Genomic DNA, 22,979 nt, shown 5'->3' on the forward strand with positions numbered 1-22,979 from the left:
GAGGTCATCTTCCTTCTTGTACAAAAGATAATTTTTGAGCCCTGGCATTACAGGGCTCAGTGCACTGAGCAAGATAAAGAAGTGATGTCAGCCCTCTGAAATGAAAGTGTAGAACTCTGCTATGGCATCAGACCAGGCCTTCTTATGTGGCGGAGTTATCGGCTGTCAAGGAAGTAATGGCGTTTTTGTTCAGAGCCCTCAAATGACCAAATGATCCCATACTGGCAGAAGCAACTGTTCAGGCACACTAGGAAGACTACTGGCTATCAGGGAACACAGGTTTAAACAGGGAGGAGCCCAGCTGCCAGGTATAGTGACTGATAGGACTGACAGGTGGCACCTGACAGACAGGCAGGGATTAAACCTGGTTTCCTGTCGCAATAGTTTTTTGTTCAGTTAAAAATTGTTTATTAAAATAATTAATTCAAATTCATTTTAATGTTTTTGATATTTGGAAATATCAACATCCTGGAAAAAGTGGTCAATAAATAGTCACTAGGTTGGAAAACTGCATCCCTTGTTGTTGGCTTGGCAAGCTTTTTTTCAAGTGTTTTAAGTTAACGCAAGCGGCAAATATTACTGACAGCTTCTCGTATCTTTTCATCTGACCTTCTGTCATAGGTCTCTGCCTGGTTGATAAAAGAGAACTTTTGAAAATTCAGCATATTCTGTTTTATGTCAGTAATGCACTCTTTAACCTCTGAAACCTCAGTCTTTCCAGAATTACAAATCCAAAACTGAAATGCTTCTATGCAGCTATTGACATTTCAGATCAGGATTATCTTGGTATTCCACAGCTGTGACATTTAATTAGCCTATATCTGCTTTATTTGATAGTATTACTCTAGGGCAGATTAAAATTTGAACATTACAAAGGACAGTGTTACAGTATACCACTGTTGTTCACTGTTTATATCGACAAATACTTATTTTAAAGTCACACATGAAGAAACAATGCATGCATTGCCTGTATTGTAAAAGAGACAACTCATTTTTTCATTGCTTTGAAAGAAGGGGAAAAGTTAGTGGTTAACAGTTGTGGTTACGTATTGTGGCCCAGTGTCTGACAATGACAATAGGCTTTCCTCTAGAGTCAGCCTAAATGGCTTTACTCCATTACCATTTATTGTGCATGTTTATATTTTGACCAGGTGTATTTAAGTGATGTTTTCATTGTTTTAGTATGTGGAATGGTGATGTGGTTTGATATAATAGGGGGTATGTTTGTTCACTAGGTGGACAAGAGGGGAAGGGTTGAAAGGCTAGGAGTTTTGTCTGTAGTGCACTGAGATAGACCTGTCCACCTTACTAAAGTCTGGGTAAGCAAGGCTTGCTGTCCCAGCATGTTAAATTGGTTGCTTATTGTATTTGTCAATAATGAGCAAGGTCTTGTTTTGTATTATTTTGTTTTATTTGTAAAGAACAGCCAGGAAAACTCTTAAAATATAAATTCTATTGGTGAGGACTGGTTTATGTTCAAAGTTCTTCAGGATCTATGATGCCTCACAGGCAGTGATCCACCATATATGCTAGCAGTTGTGGGTAGTGCTTCAAAGGTAATTCTATTCTGAACAAGGAACTCCAGAGAAATGCAAAAATTGCTGCAGCAGATGATGGAGGTTGAGCTAAAGGATAATGAGGAGTCATTAAAAATGTCAGGGCGTTTCTCGAAAACAGTAGGGGTGTCCTGGCCAAATTTCCCATTGGCCCTTACCAATCATGGCCTCCTAATAATCCCCATCTATGAATTGGCTTCATTACTCTGCTCTCCTCCCCACTGATAGCTGATGTGTGGTGAGCATTCTGGTGCACTCTGCCTGCCGTCGCATCATCCTGGTGGATGCTGCACACTGGTGGTGGAGGAGAGTCCCCATTACCTGTAAAGCACTTTGAGTGATGTGTCCAGAAAAGCGCTATATAAGTGTAAGCAATTATTATGAATTATTATTATTATTATCATCAAGGAGAGAGTGGGCAGGATTAATTCATTAATTAAATCTTATTTATTTAAATGAAATGAAGATTTCAGATAAATGTAACATTAATTATGTTTTGTGCAAAAGTCCTTAAGACTGCGATTTATCCATTGTACAATTTTCCAAAGTTCTTAGTATTTCAGCAAAGAATCATTCTGCAGTTAACCTAAGATAGAACAATTCAGTTACAGTAGATGCTTTTTTATGGGTACTTTGATCCATTTTTGTAGCTTTGCCTGGGAAAAAATAATAAAGATTAAGTGTCACGGTTGTCATCTTTAGTATGGTACAATATATTCTGTAATTCAGGTACACTTGTGTTTGCATAGTGTTCCCATGCATTTCTTCCTAGGACTCTTAAAATAAAACAAATAAGACCACAGTAAAAACAGGAACCATTGATTCACCAATAAATCCAGCTCAAGAAGAAGGTAAATAAAATTTGATTCAGCAGATTAGTGTGTTGCCATTTCTAATACAGATCAAGATTTATCCCAGACGCAGTGTGTGTTAACAGCCAAAGGCCTTTGTTTTTATACATTATAGCCAACGAGGTGCTGATAGCCACTTGGCTCTGTTAGTCTGTTGTTAACTGTGTAGTGTATGTTTGGTTGTTCAAATTAAAGAGCCCCTGAACAATAAAGCAAAGAATAAGTCCTGGATCGTGGTACATCACCACCTGTGTTGAAAGATTTATGTGCAAAGATTTCCAAAGCTATGCTGCAACCATGTGAATATGAGAACTGTAATGTGCTGCTGCATATGGTACCTCTGCTTTACTCCACTTTCTGAAAATCCCGTCATACGGTAGCTCTATTTGCTTCCTGCAGATGTGGATTAATTACTTTGTATCCCGAAGAGGCAGCTTTCCATGCTACAAAAAGGCATTGTCCTGTGTCCATGGAGCCATTAGAAATCTTGCAGATTTGTTTCTACTTTTTTTGCTTTGTTAAGGACCACAAGTCAAAGCACAAAGCACCTATGATTTCTAAAATGTGAAAAAATAAAATCTTTTACTAGATGGAGTATTCGGAAAGTCTTGACTAGCCTCCATTTGAAAAAATTGAAAAAAGCTTTTACGTATAAAATTAAAGTAACTCCTAAAAGCAATCCACTGATCTAAAATTTTTAATTTTTCTTTTCAATTTGTGGAAAGCGTCCTTTGGGGCATATTGATTATTTTTAATTGCTTGTGTTTGTTTCACTGTAACATTAAAAACAATTTCTTTTTAAAAAGCTGGGCATTAACAAACAGGTTATGTTGGGTTTTGTTTACCGTTTCTTTTCTCTATATTTTTGTTGTTCGTTTTGAAACTTCTTTGTTTCGCACATTCTTTGAAGTTTCTTTGTGGTCTTAGTTGCATTATTTGTAACTGGAAATATATTTGACAGTTGTCATAATTTGATAGGCTTAACTTTGAGAGAAATGACAAATCATTAAGATAGGATGCACTCAGTAATGGAACAAGGACACAGGGTCAGCTGGAAACTACAAGCAAATTAATTAATTTAGGTTGGAGAATAGAAAATGCTTTTTTACACAGTGAAATGTGGGTTTTGAAAACAGGCTTCCCAACCAGGTGGATGATGCCCTATGTTTCCACACTTTTAAGAAAGTGCTGGACCAAATTTTGATTTCATTTAACTACTAAGCAACAAAATGAGGAAGATGGGCTGAATGCCTATCTGTTTTGTGCTGGAAAGAATGCTAAGTATATTCTCCTACCATACGTGCAATCTATTTAAATGTGTTATGACATTAGAAAGGTCCAAACAAGAGGAGGACCGTCACCCCAGCTAGGTCATTAAGATGCGAGGAGCCAAGAGAACTGAGAAATCCACCTAGTCATTTTCCTCAAAGAAATCAGGATATCAATGTCAATGTTTGTATAGAAAAAGTAGCTGTTTTTAATTTTGGAATGAACTATCCCTTTTTCGTTTTCCCTTTGTGTTTTCTGGTTCATGTTTCACTATTGATTATGAAGAAGCTTATTGGGTTAACTTGAGGATCACTTGAGGATGCTTAGTATTTGAACCAGGTCTCATCATAAGTTCTTTGACCTCAAACTAGTAGTATTGTTGAGTGATAACTGTCCTGATTACCGATGGTGATTACAGCTTAAAAGAAATGGCACTGCAAGAGAACCTAGCGTGTCTGAATATAATTTCTGTTCATCTCTCTTGTGGCACCCAAGAGCTTGGCTGGGCTTTGAGTGGTGGAGTCTTTGGTGCTGCTACTGATGTGATTTCTACAGGAGGTGGATGACTAAAATGTGATACAATTTTCCTATTTGTTCTGTTTTAAAAAAATTAAAACTAAGATTAATAAATTTTGAAGCTGATAAAAAAGATTATTGTTCTGTCTGAATGTAGCTTTTCAATTCCTTATAGTTTGTTATCCTGATTTATCTTTTAAAAGATATAGGACCATTAACATAAATGGTTTATAGATATTCCCAGCCAATTAGTACCCATTGAGTTTGAGCTCATTCTTCAATGCAAGAGGTACTGGGTGACTGTGTAATGAAATACAAGGACCAGAAAAATAAGGTTTATAATCTTCACGGTTTTTAAAATTAATTATAATACAATTGATCATTGTCTGAAACAAAATAGAATTAAAATACAAGTGACCACACATCCTCTACTGCATCAGCAGTGTGCACGGTACTGACAGTTCACCTGCATCTTCTGTGCCTGTGTCACAGGGGCGGCGAGGCAGACCAGGTGTGTCCGGAACCCCGGGCCCTCCAGGCCCTCCAGTAAGTCATTTATTTCCCTGTAACATTTCACTGTCTCTTATCACACTGTATTTACAATGTAGTATTTATACAGCAGACTTAGTGCAGAATTTTAAGTTTTATATTTTGGAATGTGCTAAACTTGTTGAAACGTTTTATATAATAAATTATGCATGCAATGTTTAACGTGTTCAATCCTGTAGTTACATGTGTTGGATTACATTGTAATTATGTTCTTAGAGGTTTTCCTGATGCAATAGTGTGCATGCATACATTGTTAAAAGCATTTGCATTAAATTTCTACTAAACAAAATAATATTGTACACATTATTAAGCAATTACTGTGTAAATATGTGGTAGCTGGAGAGAATTTAAAATGTCTGTTTCTCCAGGTTTAATTCGCACAGCACTGTCTCTATACTACATTGGGCTGATTTGAGATTGGAGTTTAACTTTACTTTTCTATTTTCTAGAGCTTGTAAGTCATAGATTTGTGAGTGGAGATGTAATATTGTACAGATTTCCTGCCATCGTAACAGAGTGCCTGCTTATTTCCAAGGCAATGTTTTCCAATACAACTTTTTGCAGGACAGTGGCCTAGGATCTTTTTGTGGCGTGTAACCAGGTTTCGTTTCAACAGTCTCCATCTGTTGTCCAGCGCATGTGTACACCAGGACCTTGATACCTGACTTTACTCTGACTTCGGATATAAGCATATCCCAGAGTCTGCCTGAGTGTATGGGTTATACTCTGCTACATGAGCAGTGTTATTGTTTGCTCCCCCTCAGGGGAACTCTGTTGCCATGGAGACTAGAATCCAGACAACACATCTCATCCAGCCCCACCTGATCATTAACCCAATCTAAGGTCTGAGACCTTCGATTACCACCAGTAATATATTTCTAATAATTTAAAATGAGTTTTTTTCCATTCTAAAATGTACAAAAGGCAAAGGAAAAATAGGTTTTTATGTTTGAGGGGATATGCAATTAAGTATCTTACTTGTCAACAAGTGCAAGATACAACATATCCATTTATTTTTGTTTGTAATACTATGTACAGTATAGCAGCAGGCTTGTCAATACTAATTAAATTATTTATTTACTTTTCTTAATGTAATTTCACATCTTAAATATACTCTCTCTGAGGGGAGAGCATCCTTCTTTTAAACCAAGAGAAGGCAAAATCAATTGTATGGGTTCTGCTTTGAATCATTGCTCTTCAATTACAAGATATCAACAAGGGCACATTTTGTTGGAACTAAAAGTCTATATTAGACAGGAATTGGTCCATGTAGTCTAAGAACAAGTTGCTGTTGATAAGGTCTGCTTGATGGTCTGAGACATGCTTTGCTGTGTTCAGTTTAATTTATTCATTTAAAACAGAAAGTGCACTCATCCAAGCTTAATTCAGCTGTTCAGAAGTATGGAAAATCTGCGCACACTGGGAATACAGTCTATTATCACTAATGTGTATCAAAGGTTTATTACCAACTTTATTACAGTTGGAATTTTGATGGCATATTTAAATCAAAAGATATTGCGGGGAGAACAGCCCCAGTGGGGGAGCACAGTCTACAGACTCCTCTGGGGAACGGACTGCTGCTCGGTCACCTGACCAGTCGGGGGAAGCCATCTGTTCAGGTGACTCTTTAACAGAACAGGAAGCAGGAGCTTCCAGAGTCAGCCTGGGGGAGAGGATGCCTGCTATTGAAGGGGACAGAAGACCGAACCCCGGTGTCACCACTCACCACAGGAGAATGACTGACCACGGACCGAGCAGCTGTGCGTTTGGAAGTTTTCAGAAGAGTCTTAGACGCAGTACTGTTTGGGAAATTTGAGAACAGTCTGAGATGGTTTTAGGAAAAACTTTCTTTTTCTTGGTTAGACAGGGACTTCATCAAGATGTTTAGGCAAAAGCTTGAAGAAGAGATTAGGTTTTTCTTTGGATTTCCCTGCATTATTGGTTCTACTTGGGTATGTTTTAAACCTTACAGCTGTGTTTTGTTGTGATTGTTTTCCTCAACCTATTTTTTAAGATCCTGGTCTGACATGCCCATGGGTATGTCACTACTATATACTGTATATTCATATTCTGTATCTAAACATCCTTAAATCCATTAAAAAAATATTTAGATGTATCGTAAGCAATTTGTAAATTTGTTCAAGTTCTCACCTTAAATCTACCACAAATTGTTAGACACACTTAATCAAAAATGATCAACATGGCATTTTCTTTCATGTTGTAAGAGAAACAAGCAGTTTATAAATTTTTAAGTGATGTCTTCCTAGGAGTATTCATATGGTACATTTACTTATTACGGCTAGCAGAAACAGTCTCAATTAAGGACTGCAACAGAATATAATCAAGGTCAGTTACCTGGGATACATTAAAAATTCAATTGCTCCCACGCAGTACAGTTCATTTTCCAATTTTCTTACATCTCATAAGCTAGAAAGTCTAGAAACAAAAAGGTGGAATTTAATCAGCATAACTTTATAATAATGTTAGGATGATATACATGTACTGTATAACCGTATGTCACAGTTTAACACTACACTACCCCCATAAAGAATGTAATCAGTTGTTATTTCCAACTGAGTGAATTTGCAAAACCAGTGCAATTTAGTGGCATTGTCAACTTTTATTTTATCTGTTAAAACATTGCAACAGCCTGAATCAAGTGGAACAGAAAAGAATGATAACCCTTTGACACATGCAAATAGGGTGGAATATATTTGTGGCTCAGAAAATTAAGATTACATTGTTGATTTAACTTCTTACTACCAAAACTGCAGTGCAGTTGTTGTAGATTAAGGAGGCAACACCTCAAAACTTTGAAGCCACCTTCAGGAACATCATGGTATGATTAATATATTTTCAAAGGAACCTGAGGGTAACTTCAAAATAGCACCTTATTGACCAGAATCTGTTTTTAATTCTTATAATTTGTGCTGATATGTATTGTATGGTCAATAGCACAACAGAAGAGTGGAAAAACAGCAAAGAACACTACCTTAAACTTGGCATATCATACCGATGGCAATATTAAAAACATTGCGACAATGCAAATTAAACTTAATTTAAATTAACAGAATTTTAGTTTTTCATATGAATTTATTTACACCTGAATTTATTTCAATGGTATGATATATACATTTAGAGTGAAATATTAGACAAGATAAATTACAAGTCAATACACAAGATGGAAAAACAATCATAAAAGTACAGTTTTATATTTTTTCCCTGACAAAAATAAATGGATTGTTTTGCATATTAGAAAAAGGTCAGAATTTGTTAGTGAAATTATCATCGGGTACAAAGTGTCCTGTTGATTATGGTTTGGGATTTTACTTGCAGTTTCTGTGAGTTTAAACTTTTTTAAAGAATGGGCATATATCCTTTTTGATTAGGACATTATCACTTCAAATGCTATATAATGGTAAAAAAACTATACCATGCCATCCCTTCTTTGTAATATCCATTTCAATGACTTCCATGACCAATGTACACAATAGTAGGGTACAATTAATCTTTTGGCCATTCTACGAAGTTTCCCTTGACCAAAAAAAACTGTAAATCCTGCTTCTTTTCTTACCTTTTTTCAGTTGTGTGTTTGTCTAAATTAATAATTCCTTTTCATAGATGCACAAAATAATCATACAGAATATGGCAAAGTATTTTTCAGACATTGACAGGAGTGACTGAGCCCCTGCTGTACAGTTCCTTGAGACTCAGAACCCAGAGCTTTTCTTTCTGTTTTTGATTTCAAGTCTGCCTGAAAAACTGTCATCAAATATTAAGTCACACTAAACAGAATTTGTCTTTCTGACATCTTATTCCCCTGAAGCAGGAGAAACCATTGCTTCTGTACAGTCTTTTTGTGTTCTATCACCAGAAGCCACTTCCCTGGGATGCCTTGTAATTTATGAATAATCCTGTTTCACGTTGTTCATTTAAATAAGCTATCACACTGGTTGAATAAGCCTAGATTTGTGCTCTGTTTCCTCACCATAATTTATTTTCAGGAACACATATTTCCTATATGTTCAGAATTCATAATCATAGTGCATTTTCAAAAGCCTCCCTTCGCATATTGCCAAAACACGCCATGGGGGGGGTTACAAAAATGGTGAATAAGCAGGTAATAACCAAGTGGCCTAGTCAATAACTAAAATAAATAATCATAACCCCCCAAGCTGTAAGGATTTCTCCAAGGATATACCTGAGCAGTTGGTATAGTTGGAGGCACATTAATTCTTTGTTCTCTGGTAGAGCGTTAAGGAAAAGAGAAGAGTAATGATTCAGGCACACATGGTTAAACAAATATTTATTAGCAATGACAGTGTCACACAGTACCCTACAAACAACATAAACATAGAACACTCAGGTTACTGTATTTATATACTTATATACTGTACGTTTATAGACAAGGCATTTCAGAGACTTACTGTACTGTATGTCTAGACCATCAAGGAAAACACTAGACTGCTTACAAGTATTTGACCCTTAAATAATGCCTACAGAGGCCAAACGAAGAGATACTGTATGATGCCTTCTAAACTATATAATATACAACCTATGATAAATTCTCTCTCTAACCTGGATGCCACAAAATAAATGGGAGCCTACTGTATATCCTTATTCTAAAATGCACCCACTAAGCAGGAGAGGCTGTTTTAAACTGAAGGATTCTTGATTCATGAACTCTGGGTTCCCTAAAAGTTACAGAACAGCAAACTCTCTGAGCAAGACTCAAATCCTTAGCTCTTTCCAGGTTTTTTCGGATGATTTCAAACAAGGACCTCTTGCCTGGCAAAGGTCTGTCCTTCTGTCCCCCTTGTCTTGTGTTCTCACTCCCTTGTTCTGTCCTCTCTTTTATCCTACACTTTTGACACTCTTAATCATTTACGCAGAACTTAATTAACTACGGTAAACCAGAAGATTCTTCTGATCAGTGTGTCTCACACCAAACACAACTAAGTAAGCATCCATTGGTTTGAAGCTCTAGAGGAGGTGGCGATATTGACTCTAGTTAGGTGTTACGCATGGTGTTTAGATTCTTAGAGAGACCCCGATTATCTACCTCTGCCTGTAACAATAGATTATCCATGGGTTTTTTTTCATTGTGAACCAAATAATAACTGAAATGTACTAATATTAACCTGGAATAACATGCACTGTTAATGCTGAAGATTTGTAGTTTTTCAGATGTAGACTTAACTACTTCTGGAGAAAAAAGAAAATTTTCAAAATCAGACATTTTTCATATGTGAGTTTAACAGTACAGGAGTAGATATCCTTTCTATTTAAAATAATTGTTGGCTTTCTTCTTGACCTTAGGGACCGCCAGGGCTGTCTTTAATGGAAGGAGCTGGGAAAAAGGTAAGCTGCTTAATCAGAACCTAATTTAAAAAAGTGGAACTATTAATTTAGCCTTTGCTCACACAAATAGGTGTGAGACATTTAATATTTTAAGGTGCTCCATGGTGTGTACAGTTACAATCTTGTTTTTAAGCTCATTTTTAAGCAGCTTAACTACATACGCACACAAAATCCTCTGAACTTGTTTTTGCCTAGAATCCCCTATTCAAACCCTTAGGTACTGACATTTTGTCAGCTGCTGAATTCTAAAATGTCTACTGGCTTCTAGGTTCTGTATAATACAGAAGCAACAGTGAGCTTCATCCACTTCTGATCTTCATTCTCTCTGAGGGATTTTGACTCACCTCCTGTTCTAAATTGGGTGCCTTCAGATGCATCATGCTCTACATGCTTTTAACCAAGTGTGTGCAATATGCTCGAAGCTAGCTGAGTCATATACAGTAGCAGCGTGATTGTTTCTTTAACTCAGGTTTGGCTATTTTAGATGAGCAGACAATGTGTTCGCTTTAGGATAATCAGATAGTACCAGTTTAATTCCTGTTTATTTTCTTTTAATGCAAAGCTAAGCCAGTATTACTTGTGGTACACCCCTTAAAAACAAAGCAAATGCAAGGGTTAAAGGAAACATTATGATGGCTTTTTCATTTAATTTTTAAATCCATGGTTTGGATTAAAAAAGATTAAAAAGTCTGACAATAATGTTGTATTACATCTTAAAGTTAGAAATTAGAATTAGTTGGAAAATTACCTGCAAGTGTCAAAGCAACCAATACAAACCAGTATGCGATTGAGTCAAAGTCTGACCGCTGAGCTGACAGTAGTGCACTGTGGTGTTGGCTTGTGGAATTCAAATATGACAGAAAGGCAAAGAAGGCCAAACTTCTAACACAGGAGCTTACGGAAAAGACAAATGAAGAGAGGAAACGCATATGGCATTATCAGTACTGAGATCACAACTGGCTGTTTAAACTTGCCCACTATGTTTGTTACAAGTTTTGCTCATATATTCCATTCATTAAAATGAGTGAATCTGGCATTGATATCACTAACTCTCCTTGTTCTCTCCAGGAACATGGGAAATCATGGCTATCTTCACAAGTACTTAGCAGTACATTATTACATTGCAGTTGTCCTCACTGACATCACTGTTGTTTCTTTGTCTCCTAAACAATTGAAAGGTGTATTTGAGCTACAGTTTCAAATATCTGTTGCTTAGTGAAAAAAAAAGAACAGTTCCAAATAATACTAAAAATCGTTACAAATATTTAGGCTATTCAGCCCATCTAAACCTCTTGTTGGGTTTCGAATAGGTACTTGATCTAAAAATCACATCTAGCCTCTTCATGAAACAAGCCAGAGTAACAGGTTCAACAGCACATCCGCGCAGCTTGTTCCAAACTCCCATGACCATTGTGGGAAGAATTGAAAAAATATCTCACAACAAAAATGGGAAATTATCAAATCCATTTTTTTTCCAATTTCTTTAAAAGTTTAAACCGAAGACTACAGTGTGAAATACTGAGGCACTGCAAGCAGCAGAAATGTTCAATCTTACATTAGCCCTGAAAATTCACTTGTCCTAGAATGTAGTCCCACAGATGTTTAGCTGTTTATTTCTCTGTTCAGCTCCACAAAAAAAGATTTTCAAGTTTGTTTACCTGAAGCTTTTTTCTTGTGTAATTATCAAAAATTGAGAAATAATTAATGTGTAAGTTTAATCCACCCATCCATCCATTTTCTGACGGATTCTTCCAATTCAGGGTCACAGGGATAAAGCAGGGTGCTGTATGTCCTGGACAGAACACCAGTCATCTGCAGGGCAGGAAGACAGACTCTAATACAGACATACAGTACACACACTCACACTCTACCAGTATACTGTATTTTGGACTATTGGAAAAAAGTGGAGCACCCAGAGAAAAGCCATGTGAACACAGAGAGAACATACAAACTCCACACAGATAGCATCCCAGATCCAGAAGTGAACCCGGCACTGCAGGGCAGCAATGTTAACCACTATGTCATTATGCCACCATGCCACCATGACTTCAGGGCTCTCAGAAAGTTCATTGGCAGCATGAGGACATGATATGAAAGTGTTGTTAAACAGAATTCTGGGTTCTGGTGACTGTTACTTAAACAGCAAGCATAGAAAGTAGCAGCATTCCTTTTCCTTGCCCTGTATATCATTTCAGAAATTCATAACCAGCAGATGGTAATTATATACAGTGCTTCAAAAAGGTCTGCAATCATTTTCACTGAACCCTGGGGTGCACTAACTCATGCAGCACAAAAGATAAAATGCAGCAACTCTCTCCTTGTGTTGTGTATTGCAAGAGTGTTTAATGGCAATCCATTGGTGACTGTGCATAAACAAGTGAAGAAAGACTAAGACTGATCTCTCAGTGACAGCAATGTGCTGAAAAGGGTGTGATGTATTGTTTGCATTATTGAAACCCCTGCAGGCATGTGGTTCTGACCAAGGGTTTCATGCCTGTACCATTTGCAACCTGCCCTTGAAGCAGCACACTTTGAAGTCAACAAATATTCAAGATGTTAAGAATCCTGACATTAAAATGGAGAAAACACATGAATAATAAAACAAAGACATATCATTCTAATTTCTAAGTTTATAGTTTAAAAACCTACAGTACTTCATAAGAAAATTGATACAATATTCTCCTGATCCAATGTAGAAATAGCAAACCTCTGAACTACAGTGAGATGTAGTGCAGAAAAGAAAAAACAATATGAGTGGAAAAAAATGTGAAATGTACATACTGTAGAATGGTTGCAGTGCATTTTATCAGCTGTGTTGTTATATTCAAGCGGGGTCAGTTTATTTGGTGTTGTTTCAAATTCATTCCAGTCATTGTTTTAAGTTATTTTCCAGTGCAAATAATTCTAAGATGAGTTTACAACCTGGAAAGATGTACCATTTAAATTGCAACTGACTCAGATGAAGATACATACAGTATACTAGACTTTATACCAGTAGTCAGTGGTGCTACACCATCAATACGAATTAAAGATCATTATTAAAACAACATTAATTTCTGTTTTCGGGTTATGCTCTGATTCGTTAATATATAAAGCAAAATTAATGTGCTAAGTTTATTTTTATTTAATTAATAATTATTAAGCAATTAAAACTTTTGTGACATTTCAATGGAAAAGTAATATTGAAAGGATAATGTTCCCATCTGAAGTAATGGTCCAGTTAATGATATAAGATCAAAATAATTAATATATAGTATGCATCTTAAATATAGAACAGAATTAATAAATCCTGTCACTTAACTTGATATTGTAAAGGTATGTTCATATGTGTAATGGCTTGCGCTTTTTAGGCAGAAGTAGATTTACAAGAAGCTATTAATTTAGGAGGAAGGAATTTCATAACAGTCTTGTTGTCTTCCTAGGCACTGTCTTGAAACAAGGCATATCCTAACATCCTCCAAATTGGAGAAATAGTAGAAAAAATGTTTCAGTGCATTCAAATTCATAGAAACCCTGTGCTTTTAGATTGGAGGCTTTACCAGTGACACTTCCAAAGGATGGCTCTTCATAAGGGCCCAAGTCAAATAAGGATACGTTCCTGCAAGTTTCATTCTATTTTATCTATCTCTGTAACTTTTTAGAGGGATTGGTATTTAGTTCATCAATAAAATTTGTTGATTAACTGAATACAAATTTATTCACTATAATTCATTATTAAATGCTTTTAACACAGTGCTAGAAGCATAAGGAATAAAATGCAATCTTTTGGGGTTACTACACTAAAAGGGAATATGACATTATAGGAGTAACTTAAAAATAATTAGCTGGGAAAGGCAGAGTACAGAGAGCACACAAATGCCATTTTTCTTGCGGTTATTCGTTATAATGCCGCTGCTCAGCATTATATTGGACACATTTTGAGATTTTTGATTAATTAGTAATTACAGCAGCCACAACAATGTTATTTTTTCAGTGTTAAAACCCATTACAACAAATAGTTAACCATGACCATTGTTGCCATCAAATGTTTCGTGGTACCAACTGTGCCCAGATAACAAAGTAAAATTACACTGTAGGTGTCATCATTTCTTTACTGATTGAAAGGTCTTGTCTGCAACACCACATAGTTTATGTGTTTGTTTTTAAACAAACAGTGGACACTAAAAGTATAGATGGCTTACACAGGGCTAGCTGATTTAAATGCACCATATGACCCGATTGACTGTTTGCAAATAATAGAGCAAACCTAACTTCATTGTACAGTATCTTCTGTGTATTCTGGACTGTTGCTGCTTTTCACAGTATTTCAGTGTGTATCATAGTGTTGTCTGCTGGTGTTTTTACCTGATTTACAAGCAGGACCACCTCTCGTGTGAGCGAAATCAGACTCTGAGATCTTTGGATTTCTTATTTAAGTTATCATGTGTGTTCTTTATTGTTGTATGTACCTAATATTATACTCCATATTGTGTGAGTAGCAGCCTTTGACTCCAGTGTGGCGCGTGTCTGGTACACCTGAGTGGGAAGATTAAGTTCAATAACAGGTACTACGTACCTTGCTCTGTTTTATTAATTTCACCTGCACCTGACACTTTGGGGGATTTGTTTAGGCTTGTAGACAGCCTGCAAAATAGAAATCTTGGCTAATGTCTAATGAAGGAAAGAAAATCTGTCAAAAAGTCTGCTAAAATCACCTAGCACCCATTTTTTAATGCTTTAATATGCATTTATTACATGTGTATGTACTGTATACAACAGTTATTGATTTATTTTTTTCTTTACTAGATTCTCATCAGGGAGGTACAAACTTGGCAGAATTTTCACATTCCCTGTGTGTGGAGAATTTTGACTGGATTACATTCCACTAGGTTATTCTGCTAGTACAAGCAGTTAGAAAAATATATTAAGTTAATTCATTAATGTTTGTTTGCTTATTTTTATTATTTAAAAAACATGCTTCTCCACACAGAAGAACTAAGTGTTTAAAGCATTTAATGAACATGTTCTGTATGGTACTTTACAGTGTGTGTGTGCACTGTGCAAGATCTGCAGATTGCATTGCAGCAAACTTGATGCAGGTGCAGAGACTCAGGAAGGATAATTATTTTGTTGCATTTCAGTATTTACGGGCTATGCTGTACTTTTATTCATTTAGGGGAATTTATGGGAAGCAACAGGCTGGATTACAAGACAAAAGGGCTTTTAATTTCTCTCACAATACATGATGAGAAAATAAAATGGCAGTGCTTGCAGGGTAAAAAACAGCAGAAAATTCATGGTGTTAAAAGTATCCTGGAGCCAAAATCTATTTTTCTTAAATGGCTTTTCATTCAAAATATGCCTGCATCATCCTAAACTTTTCTAGAAGATACACAGATCATTTGAACACTAGGGGACATACTTTGAGGTGTAAATGTGACAGTACAAATACAACTTAGGTGTTTGTGTTGAGTAATGAAGTGTTCAAATGCATTTAAAATATGATTGAGATTCTGAGTAACTTAAAACAACTGAAGTATATTTGAAGTTATAAAACTTTAAATATAGTAAACTGACAACCTTCCAATACATTTCTTTTTTGTCATTTATAAGATTGACTCATTTGGAAACCAATTTTGGTGTGTTTCTTTATTTAGTGTTGTTTATGTCAGTATATGTGCCTCCATTTAATGTTAATATACCTAATCCAAGTGTCCTTTTTAGTAAAAGAGACTTAATTGTGGAGCTCTAGTGCCATCTGTTGGACAAAGAAGCAGACCTTGAATCATGACCTAGATTTATTTAAGACAGGATGTGCAGGGTTTACACAAGTATACTGTCTTTACAATGCATTTCAAATGTCTAGCAAATTCTTGATTTGACATGCGGTAAAAATTAATAGAGATCGTTCAGTAGAAGAATTGTGTCTTGACACTTCAACATTTAAAATCCTTGTATCTTAAATATTCCAGGTGTCCAGAAGTCTTTGGTTTACTGATGCTTATGAGAAAAGTGCTTTGCTATCCTTCTGTCTCTGGTTCCTTTTAGGGAGAAAAGGGAGACCCTGGTGCCCCTGGAAAAGATGGGCTGAAGGGAGACAGAGGGGATTCTGTACGTGCTTACATTTAGCATCATTTCAGTCCACATTTGAATGAGAATTATTTGTTAATGAAGCTGTTCTCCCCCAGGGCGCCCCGGGTGAAGCAGGAGCCAGTGGAATGAAAGGAGAGAAGGTACTGTGCAGGCGCTCCTTCCAGTGGCTGTTGCATGGTGGCTGGAAGCTGGAACTGCATAGATTCACTTTAATTACCCCACATGAGGATTCATTTAGCTTTTATTCAGGAACTGTGCTTGTGGTATGGAACGGTGCAATTTTATGAGAAAAACTCAACTATCATCACCTATCAAACAGAGAAAGAAATTATCCTGTACATTGAAAAAGTCTATTAAGCTGAATAATCCTTTTTCAGAAAAATACTTATGAAGATTTTATCAATATGTATTCAGTTCTGGTAAAAAAGAAAAAAAACAGCATAACTGCAAAATTATAATTTCATAATAACATCACCTCTTACATGCATTAGTCTTTAAAAACATTAAAAGAATGGTGAAGTATTACTTACCCTTTTGTGCTGACAGGTTTTGAAAGGCATGGCATTGTGGGATAGTTTAGAATTTTTTTATTGACCGTGTTTTCACAACAACACCTCTTCAGCAGGTTTTGTAAACCTACTAGCACACACTATTCCTTCAGATCCCTTCAGAATGACTGTGAATGTGCAGCTTAAGAACAATCAAATCAGAAGGCTAAACCTGAAAATACTACGTAGAAATAAATAAGAGGAGAACATGAAGAGGTCAACCAAATATCACTCAAGAGTTCACTGTTTTTATTTCTTTAAAGAATAAAAATTTAAGCTCGGGTAATTAGCATATCATAAGATATGTGGCACATGGAGTACTAATATTTGGACTGGACATGATGTAGACTGAACATTTGGTGAAATCTCATTCTATAACATTTTTTTTACTATCTATAAAACAAAATTCATTTTCCAAGTTTCCTCCAGGGCTTAAAGCTATTGGGAAAAAGAAAACAAGACACAGTAGATGAGTCAGGAAACCATGAACTTGAACAGACGACTCTGAGCTTCCTACTGCAGCATTTTAACGATCTCTGCTTCTTGGAGAAGCACTGTCCATTGCTATCCTTTCTCCTCCATTACTCACACTCACTGAGAGATGTTTATAATAACACTCATGTGCTCTATCACAAAACATCTTCTTTTAATAATAATAATAATTGTTTACACTTATATAGCGCTTTTTTGGACACTCCATTCAAAGCACTTTACAGGTAATGGGGACTCCCCTCCACCACCACCAATGTGTAACATCCACCTGGATGATGCGACGGCAGCCATAGTGCGCCAGAACGCTCACCACACATCAGCTATCAGTGGGGAGGAGAGCAGAGTGATGTAGCCAATTCATAGAGGGGGATTATCAGGAGGCCATGATTGGTAAGGGCCAATGGAAAATTTGGCCCGGACGCTGGGGTTACACCCCTGAACTCGTATCAAGAGTTCACGTTTCATCAAAAGCCCCCTGAAGCACAGCTTTTTTGTGTCTCGTTTGGTTGGGAGTTGTCTTAGCAGGTATTCTTCACCTTCACAGCTCCACAGTACAGAAAGAAGTATACTCTGTCCCTGAAAGATGCAGCGATTAGCCATCCTTCTTTTTTATGTTGTATATCGTACTATTCAGAACTCTAAAACACATACTGTACTTTACTTCTTTTTAACTCATGAGGCTGGAAAATGTAGTTCCAATAATTGTCTTCTTTACCTTTGATTAGGGAGAAGTTGGACCAAGAGGCCCGCCGGGACCAGTAAGTAACATAAAATTAGTGCTTGTTCCTCAGTTGTGTTTTTTGATGAAAAAAAAACGTCTTAAATTTAAAGAACCTTTTGCAGTTGTATTTTTAAAAGGTGATGATACTGAAAGCATATTGTCCACATAGAAAGTTTACTCTCTTATATCCTATGATGTGTTTTTTATAAGAAAACTTTCATTAAATGTTATTAACATGATTATGGCCCAAAGCCACATGAATTACTAATATTAGTAGATTTCATCTTAACAGGGAAGCTCATGCAGGTTGTTTTTATCATGATGTAGAAATTAATAAATTGGTGCATTATTGTTGTATGTTGTCTTTTTCTTGTTCTGTCATTCCTTCAATCAGATGTATAATTGCAATCAACCTTTTCTGGGGCTTCCACTGACTAGCCGGGTTTGATTGTGTTTAGATTACCAGAATGATTTTATGTTGTTTAAAGCTTTTTTCTTACAACATCAGTATTTTAGAAATTCTTTCCATGAGCATCTTACAGATGCTTAATGTGGTGTATTCTGCTTGCGTAGAGTGAATTAGAGGAGTGCTGAAATATTCATCTGCAGGTACATTTTGTCTCACCCGTCAATGATAGATTTAAAGCTGGGTTTTGTGTCCAAAGGCATTCAGTGAGTGAATGCTGTCATGAAACAGAACACAAAATGGCATCATATTGTACAGTATCTGAATTAAGGCAAAAGCGTCACACATTTAACATACATTTTGTTTTTGACTAGAAACTAGAAAATACAAAACATGAACCCATGTACCGTATAAACAAACACATGTCAGGATGATCACCTGAAAGACAAACACAGTGCAGTCATCTACTGGTGGAAGAGAATTTGATGAATGGCTTTTAAATGTGGTGCTGCTCAGACTAATCAAATAGACCCCAGTGGCTCTTCCTGCAAAGAATTTAAATTCTACAGTGACTCAAGGAAAAGTGAATGGAGAACCTCTCCTGAAAGCAAAACATTGAGAGAGCATAGTATCCCACCCCCACTCACTCTGAACTTGTAACATTCATTGTATGAAAACAAGATGAAAAGAAATTTCTGTAGAGATTTTTTTTTTATTCAGAGAAAATTAAAGGTGAATTTGTGAATGAATAATCTTTGGGCTACTGCCTGGGTGTCTTGTTCTGTACTCCCACAATCCTTTGTGTAAAGTACATCCTGTTCATAGGAAATGTATTTCCACATGTGTCTTCTGATGTGCTTACAACTGTTACATAACAGCTGTTACTGTTATGGTAGCTGTTGTAGTATATAATAATATAAATAACAAATAAATTACTGATAGGCAAAAGATAAGTCATATTTATTTTATAATCCTGGATTTTCTTAATTGCAAATGACCAATATATGTATATTATATGTATATGCAAGGGCATTTCAATTACTAAGATAACATAACCCCTTAAAAATCAGAACATTAAAAATATTTCAAATGAGAAGAGGCCATTGGGTCCAACTAGCCTGTTTTATAGTTTAAGAGTTAGGTTGTTAAGTAAGGAGTTTGTAATTGAGCTACCCCACTGGGTTTGCTCAGGTAAAACTCTATCATCTGCACCTCACAGGAGTGCATCACTTGTCTGTGCTAATATCAAGCTTTCCGAAATAAACACTCAGCACTGCAACCTGTGAGACTGGTTGTGGAAAGCCTTTCTTTAGAAACGGGACACCATCCTGTTGTACAATACCTTGAGGCCACACAAAGCCAATTCCTCAGTCCTCCTCAGTCCCTTAAGAGGTGATTTTCAGCTGGTGGTACATGGAAAGGCATGGTCTTCACTGCAGCATCTTGAATACATTTCAGCTGCACTAGAGAGTGTTAGAGCAACAATGGAACATATGTTGGGAGAAGTACTACACCAAGGGACTCTATTATTACATTGCTATGAGATCTCTTGTATTTTTTTAAATACCTTTGTCTGTTGCTATTTTTTTATAATGTATGTACATAAATTGCCAGTGGTACCTTTCTGTACTGTGTACTGTTCTAATGTGAAGAAGAAAACAAGGTCAAAAAGTGGATAAACTTCTAATAATATGTACAGGAAAAGCTCTGGGGTAAAGCACTTCCATGCCTTTCTGCAAAAACAGAGTGTGGGTTATTAATCTTTCTATAAACCTTTTCTGGTTTATTTTCTGGGGGCCATATTGAAAGGGATTAATATAGCCAACACAAAATTGCTGTTGTGCATAATTGATAGATGGCATGTCAGCCATCCTGTGTGAATGACATTTGACAAGGAGAAGTGATGACTAAATTTGAAATAAATGAGCAGCCAAAAATAAGCAGGCAACAGTGTATAAAAAGCAACATAGAAAACTTATTGCTAAAACATTGTCGGTGTTGGAAACAGCTACAGAATCTTCCAGTAATTCAGCGGATCTTTCATACTTGATTAAAATTAGTTGCTCTCCTAACCTTAAACATCAATCTTAATGATTGAACTGTAGGCAAACATACACATACCACTGGAACTAAACTTACTACACAGTATTGTGCACCAATGAAGACACTGGGAGGCATTAGCAAACATTTTTTACCTTTGTATGTTGAGACACCACCACCCATTACAAGAGTGGATGGAGTAAAAATTAAAGTAAAAACAGTTTCAAACCCACTGAGCAATAAAGTGGTGGCAGTCTGTGGAAATCTTCCTGTGCATTGTTTCTGAAAATAGCCCTGTCTGAAGAATCAGTTAGCCTTAGAAAGATAAGTTACTCCAATTGCAATGTCATTTCTGAGGCTGGGAGTGGAATTTACTCTGGGGGATATCAAGGTTCAGGATCCTGATTGTGTGCGGCAGGCGGTCACTCTCTGTAGAGGAAAGCTGCAGTTTTTGGTCTTCCCAGGGTAAACGCAGATAATTACCTGAGCTGGCTGCTGCCAGAGGGAAGCTCGACTGCAGGACAGGAGAGAAAAGCCCCAAGGACATAGCATTTGCCAAAGGTGCAACAGCTATAGAGTGCACTCTGCTCAGAACCGTCACAGTGGAATGCCCTTCATTCTGAATTCCATTCCTGGCATTTTCTGATAATGGGCAAGTTTAAATTAAGACTTTACGTAATACTAAATTCGATGTTGAAGCAATCTTTATACAACATTGTAATATTTTTGGAAAATACAAGATCTTCAGATGCTTGCTGTTTCGTCCAGCTGAGAGGAGTACTGTCTGTGTATTTCTTTATTGTTTTGTGTAGGATTTTCATTAACTGTCAACTTGGAAAGCTTAGAAGTGTTGAGAATCCCCAGGAACATTTAATCCAAATTTTTACAGGACTGCTTTGATTCTGGCTTTGAATCTACATTTTCACTTGTATTTAAACAACATCAGATAAAACGTGGTTTATCTATCTTTATTATCTTTTCAGGTGATGACAGCTCATGGTTTAAGACATCTAACTGGATCTGTAAGTGTGTCTTCTTTTAAAGAACAAAATGCAAAATTCTGAATTCTAAAGTAAGGACACACAAAGGACTAATAGATTTTTAAAATTTATTTACAGTGTGAGCAGAATTTCAGTTGAACCTTTTTTCATTACTTGGAATAGCATTAATAAAAAGCCTTTCTTTACTTGAAACTTTAATTTGAGCTTTTTTCTTTAGCTTTTGCCACCATCTGTAATCTTGTTTGCTTGCTGTCTGTAATCAGGGTGAACCAGGGGAAAAGGGACAGAAGGGAGAAAAGGGAGATGTAAGTATGAGCAAAATTCCCAAAACGATATTAAGACTAAAGAACTTCTTTCTTATGGATCAGGATTTGGATAATACAAATCACTAACTATTAGAACCAACAACAATAAAAACAATAATTTGAGTGGGAGTATGAATGAAGTGGCTGTGGTCGCATGGATGTTAGCACTGCTACGTCAAAGCTCTAGAGTACCAGATTAAACTCTGGCCTGCAATACCTTCTGTGTGGAGTTCGGATGCTTTCCCCAGAGCTCTGTGGGGTTTCTTCCTTTGCTTTGGTTATCTCCCACAGTCCACAGACATTCTGTCTTGGTGAAACCTTGTCTTTTAAACTGTCCTGCACACACATGTGAGTGCAGTGGCATGCCCTGTGATGGACTGGTGCAGTCCCTTCCAGGTGTGTTCTGCCAGGTTAGGCTCTGGTGGGTTAGGCTCTTTGTACAGTTGTATCCAGGTGGATGCTGCACATTGGTGGTGGTGGAGGGGAGACCCCATTACCTGTAAAGCGCTTTGAGTGGAGTGTCCAGAAAAGCGCTATATAAGTGTAAGCAATTGTTGTTGTTGTTGTTGTTGTTGTTGTTGTTGTTGTTGTTGTTGTTGTTGTTATTACTTGTCATTGCAAGGTACTGGATTGCTTAAATAAAGAAAAAAAATCTGCTCTTACTTCTTTATCTGCTTTGTTTAATTTCTCCTGGTATCACAGAGAATTGTGGAGCTAAAAGAATAATACAAGCAAATGAAAGATAAATATTGTAAATTTTAAAGCAAAAAATTCTATAAATATTCTTTGAATGAGAGATGGAAACAATTTAGTACAAATTCTTAATGTTGCAAGTTTAATATGTGACCTGAAACAAATGGTGTGATCGGTTGAGTGCAGTTCCTACTGTCTATACAGTATGTTGGACACATAGCAATGGACAGATGGGATCTCATAAAGTCAGAAATACACTTCCATTGCTTTTGCTGTACTTACAGTACACTAACTCTTCTGTTACTGTTAACATTCAAAGCTCTTAACAATTTTATTTCTCCCTAGGTACTTTTAGGTCTGCATTGCACTGTAAATGCAATAAGACCCTCAAGACAATGTTGGTATTCATCAAAATGTACATTCATCCAGTACATGTAAACTGCAACTGGACGCAGAACCTGTTGTGAATTAATGCACCTCTTTTGAGGGAAACTAGGTGTACATCTTCCTAACATGTTGCCTGATATTTCCTCTCAGGGTGAGAAGGGGATCCAGGGACTGCAAGGCCTAAAGGTAAAAGAAAATGAAAATGATTTGAT

At 36.6% G+C, this 22,979-nt stretch overlaps 1 protein-coding gene across 4 annotated transcripts in view; it reads left to right on the plus strand.

The window, feature by feature from the left end:
• Positions 1-22,979, plus strand: part of col19a1 (collagen, type XIX, alpha 1) — a 112,753-nt gene that overhangs the window by 50,440 nt on the left and 39,334 nt on the right. For all 4 annotated transcript variants that reach the window (XM_088610762.1, XM_088610759.1, XM_088610761.1 and 1 more), the window contains exons 18-25: positions 4,685-4,738; positions 10,061-10,102; positions 16,130-16,192; positions 16,270-16,314; positions 17,940-17,972; positions 21,365-21,403; positions 21,646-21,687; positions 22,918-22,953. In XM_088610762.1, the coding sequence (XP_088466888.1) occupies positions 4,685-4,738; positions 10,061-10,102; positions 16,130-16,192; positions 16,270-16,314; positions 17,940-17,972; positions 21,365-21,403; positions 21,646-21,687; positions 22,918-22,953 (354 nt within the window). The remainder of the gene's footprint in view (positions 1-4,684; positions 4,739-10,060; positions 10,103-16,129; positions 16,193-16,269; positions 16,315-17,939; positions 17,973-21,364; positions 21,404-21,645; positions 21,688-22,917; positions 22,954-22,979) is intronic.

The sequence above is a fragment of the Lepisosteus platostomus genome, chromosome 17, assembly GCF_059453375.1.
Source record: "Lepisosteus platostomus isolate fLepPlt1 chromosome 17, fLepPlt1.hap1, whole genome shotgun sequence".
In the NCBI taxonomy this organism is placed as follows: domain Eukaryota; kingdom Metazoa; phylum Chordata; class Actinopteri; order Semionotiformes; family Lepisosteidae; genus Lepisosteus; species Lepisosteus platostomus.